General features: G+C 33.5%; 1 protein-coding gene across 2 annotated transcripts in view; it reads left to right on the plus strand.

Annotated features, from left to right (window-relative positions):
• LOC137623357 (integrin beta-PS-like) overlaps window positions 1–5,000 on the plus strand; it is a 1,240,954-nt gene that overhangs the window by 860,500 nt on the left and 375,454 nt on the right. For both annotated transcript variants that reach the window (XM_068354187.1, XM_068354188.1), the window contains one exon: window positions 2,274–2,405. In XM_068354187.1, coding sequence (XP_068210288.1) covers window positions 2,274–2,405 — 132 coding nt within the window. The remainder of the gene's footprint in view (window positions 1–2,273; window positions 2,406–5,000) is intronic.

Below are 5,000 nucleotides of genomic sequence, written 5' to 3' on the forward strand. Positions count from 1 at the left end.
CGTACGAGATTTCGAAACATAAGTGAAAAATTCGCTATGTATATGCAAAAATGAACACACAAAGACGATTCTGTCAAACTCAGTCATGCAGACGAAGCAGGAAGGATGACGTTATCATTTAACCATCCCTTGTTTAGTAACATTTATTGTGGATAGTTAATTGAAATTTTTGGTTTCAGTAAGAAGAAATGATCTATATAGCCTATAGAAATTTAGACCATATCTAAGAAGCTAGTATTTCCAAGTACTGTAACGTAGTGTAAATAATTTTCTTCAGAGTTGATAATGTTTACAGGAGTCCTACCTTTTAAATCCCTGTAGTTATCATATCAGATAACAGTAATTTAAATAGTAATGTTACTTTTCTAAAGTTCCTGTTTTACCACTGTGAAAAAAAAATAAATTCTTTTAAAAGATCTCACAGATATAACGGTTTTCTTTCTACCATTAACAGATGGGGCTTTACCATTAGTATCAGATAGAAGTGTTGATAGAGTGCAGGCCGATTTCTGTAATGAGATTTTGGGGTTGGAAAGTTCGTTTACACTTTCTTAAGTCTTTTTTTTTTCCAACATGACATGTTGCTTCTCGTTGAGAGTTGAATGACAAGATCACACAGTGAGCTAGGTTCAAGTCAAAGGAAGAACTTTTAGTTTTATTTTCACAAATTGGTACTTCAGCTACTTCTCTTTGTGTGAAAAAGTATAGAAAGGATTTACTCCTCTATAAAAGGGTTCTCTTTTAGAATTTCAAAGAATAATTTTCACGTGAGGAATGGAAATTGCCTATAAAAACTGCGCCAAGGGAAACATTTAAGCTATAGAGAGTTATTCACAGATCTGAAATGGTAGCTCATTTTATTAATCTTCTTTATCAAGATTGACAATGACTCAGAGGCGTAGCCTACAATGTCGGTTTTTGCCAGACTTTATATAAAAGAAGCCTGGTTTTATCAGAGTTTACTGGGCATTAAGTGCGGTGGTAGCTGTGAAAGATGTGATGTAAATAATAATTAAATGTTCATCTATTTGTGGAAACTTATTTTCACTTATACCATGATTTCTCTAAATGAGAAAGTTCCAGTTTTTATTTGACATATTATATAAGAATTTAGTTTTAAAAAGGTGGGGGAGTAGGTATAGATTTAGAATCCAACAGAGAAATTCGAGAGATTAAAAAATAATGTAGCTTGTTATGTTCGCCTTTTTTCTTCCCTATTCCACCACCATCAGAATATAGGATTCAACAATTTGATCAACTTTATTAAAAGTAACAGAATTTTTTTTATAACATTTATTTTTATTGTCACCTGATGTTTATATATATATATATATATATATATATATATATATATATATATATATATATATATATATATATATATATATATATACATATATATATATATATATATATATATATATATATATATATGCATATACACACGTGTGTGTATATATATATATATATATATATATATATATATATATATATATGCATATACACACGTGTGTGTGTATATATATATATATATATATATATATATATATATATATATATATATATATATATACATGTAGATATATTTATATATATAGATATATATACATATATATATATATATATATATATATATATACATACATATATATATATATATATATATATATATGTGTATATATATATATATATATATATATATATATATATATATATATATATATATACATATATATATATATGTATATATATATGTATATATACATACATACACTATATGTATGTATATATATATATATATATATATATATATATATGTATATATATATATATATATATATATATATATATATATATATATATATATATATATATATATATATATATATATATATATTTACTTACTTATTTATGCCTCGCCCCCAACTCCCCACTGAACAGTGATGTCAAGAAATTAATGACCGGGTTTGAAAACTCACAAGCTAAGTGGGCGTATAATAGACCAGTTCGTCGACAAAACTTTTATTATAAGCAACATAAACTCTTTATAATTAACATTTTCCTTATCCTACTGTACATGTTTCAAAAATTACCCTTAAATTATGATAAATATGCTAAATTATGTGGATTAAATTTGATCTCCCTTGATGGAAATACTCTCATTAGTTCAAAATGCTCAGTACCCCGGTCACTTCATGTTGTATTACAATAAAGAAAAATAATATTGAGGAGGGCCTTCTTACTATAACATGTATCTTATGATTGTATTCTAGCTTGAAGAATGCCCAGAAAAAGAGGAAGAGTTCCTGCAAAATATCAGCATTAGTTTGGGTGGTCGACAAGAAACAGTTGATGTTGAAGTGACAGCAGCCTGTGGATGTAAATGCCGTGAAGCTGGAGACAAGGTAAGGATTCCATTTTCTTATCACCACCTTCTAAAATTATCTTCTTAAAACATGATGAGTTCGAGGTTTATAGTACGTAAAAGGTTGTAGTATATAATTGATTTTTTTTAGATTTGCGCTTTCTCCTTTTCATACTTCTTCAGCTAGTTTAAAAATTACAGTGAGTTTAATTATTACAGCTAGTTTAAAAATTACAATGAGCTTAAAAATTAAAACTAGTTAAAAAATTACAGTAAGTTTAAAAATTACAGCTAGTTTAAAAGTGATGTGACGAGCCGAGAGAAGGGTTGTGACTCAAAGGCAGGAAGCAATCAACTGAGTACTTTATTAAGGAACACTCTCCTTTATATACAAAACCTCAAGGCAACAGGAAAATACATCTTTGAGAAAGTGACAATGTTACAGAGGAAAACCAGACATGAATTTTCATGTTCGTTTTAGTGCGAGGGAAGAGCGCAGATACAAGCATAATATATACAAAAGGAATTATGTACAATTGTGTGACACACGGTTGGTACATGGCTCCCCCTCTAAAAATGACATACTGAACATGTTAAATAGGTGCCCTGAATCTGGAGAGGTAGTAGTAAAAACTGCGCCGATTAGCAGCAGTGAGTGGCTGTAGAAGTCGTTGGTTGGGGTGCGAGCGAGTGGTGGATGATGGTTGGCTGTGTTGCCACTCCGGCTCGTCACGGGGTAGGCGAGTGTGTCCTACGGCATTCATAGGCGTGTGTGTCCTACGGCATTCATAGGCGTGTCCTACGGCATTCATAGGCGTGTCCTACGGCATTCATAGGCGAGTGTGTCCTACCGCATTCACGTCAGCTTCGGTTGAAGTTGAATAGGTGTCCTCTTCGTCACGAGTGGAGGCGTTGATGGAGGTTTTGAAGTGGCTGTCCATAAGGGCGTCGGCTTTGGTCATCAAGTCCTTTATGGGTAAACTATCGACATCGGGTATGGCAGCGCGTATAGGTCTGGGTAAACGGCGTATCCAAAGGGCACGAAGTAGGTTCACCTCACGAGGAGAGCCGTCTGCGGCAGGTTGAAGGTGAGCGACACTGGTCATTTCCCTGAGGGAAAGCGAAGCCCTTTGGTCCCCCAACGGTTGTTACGAGAGCTGAAAAAGCTTTGCTACACGGGCGGCTGGCGACGGCGAGTACTGCTGCAGAAGGTATGTTTTGAGGGCGTCATACGCTATTGCCGTACCTCCTTGTTCACAAAGCCAGTCGGATATTTCTGGGAAGGTGTCCTCGGGTATCGCCGCGAGAACATAATCTGCTTTGGTGGTTGAGCGAGTCATGCCGTTGATGCGAAACTGGACTTCTGCGCGCTGAAACCAAGCAAACACCTCTCCGCTGGCAAACGATGAAAGTTTGAATGGAGTAGCCGTAGCGCCAACTGCCGTAGAGTCCGTCATAGTACCAACGATGGAGGGGCGAGGGGGTGGGGGTGGAAGGCGGTGGAAGCGAGTCGACTTCCTGGGTCACCAATGTGACGAGCCGAGAGAAGGGTTCTGACTCAAAGGCAGGAAGCAATCAACTGAGTACTTTATTTAGGAACACTCTCCTTTATATACAAAACCTCAAGGCAACAGGAAAATACATCTTCGAGAAAGTGACAATGTTACAGAGGAAAACCAAACATGAATTTTCATGTTCGTTTTAGTGCGAGGGAAGAGCGAAGATACAAGCATAATATATACAAAAGGAATTATGTACAATTGTGTGACACACGGTTGGTACAGTGACAATTGTTTAATTACATAATTTATAAGTAGTCCATCAAGTTTATATAATATCCCAGGAATGTATAAACTTGGTGAACTTCTTATAAATAATGTAATTAAACAACTGTCAGTTTTAAACTAGCTGTAATTTTTAAACTCACTGTAATTTTTCAACTCACTGTAATTTCAAAACTAGTAACTTTTAAACTAGTTGTAATTTTTAAACTCACTGTAATTTTTCAACTCACTGTAATTTTAAAACTAGAAACTTTTAAACTAGTTGTAATTTTTAAACTAGTTGTGTATTAATTTCTATGTTATTGTATTATGTCTTGTTTACTACTGTCGGAGAGGTGACTTTGTTTCTGTTCCTAACTTTTTGTATAAATTGGACCTGAAGAGGTATGAAAATACGAAAGTGCTAGTCCAAAAAAGAAAAAAAAATAGTTTTTCTGATCCTTCCTCCAGCTTAGTGACACACGCACACACACACACACACACACACACACACACACACACACATATATATATATATATATATATATATATATATATATATATATATATATATATATATATATATATATATACTAACCAGTGAGGCACTGATTCATATTACAAACTTTTAACTTCAATGACAGATCTGAAACAGGTTTAATTGTGTATTGTGAAACCTCAGACCTCCTCTGCGCAATTCCAGTATCAACCAAGCCCAAGTCATCATTGTTTAAGCTGTTTTTACATGATTAAGCCTTTCATGTTATTTCATGTTTTGTGCCAATCATTATTATAATTTCATCGCCTCTTTCATTCATTAGATTTGGCATGATTTACAATATTCCTTGTACTTTTTTTATTTGGTTCTTTGC

This window comes from Palaemon carinicauda, chromosome 30 (assembly GCF_036898095.1).
Source record: "Palaemon carinicauda isolate YSFRI2023 chromosome 30, ASM3689809v2, whole genome shotgun sequence".
Taxonomy (NCBI): Eukaryota; Metazoa; Arthropoda; class Malacostraca; order Decapoda; family Palaemonidae; genus Palaemon; species Palaemon carinicauda.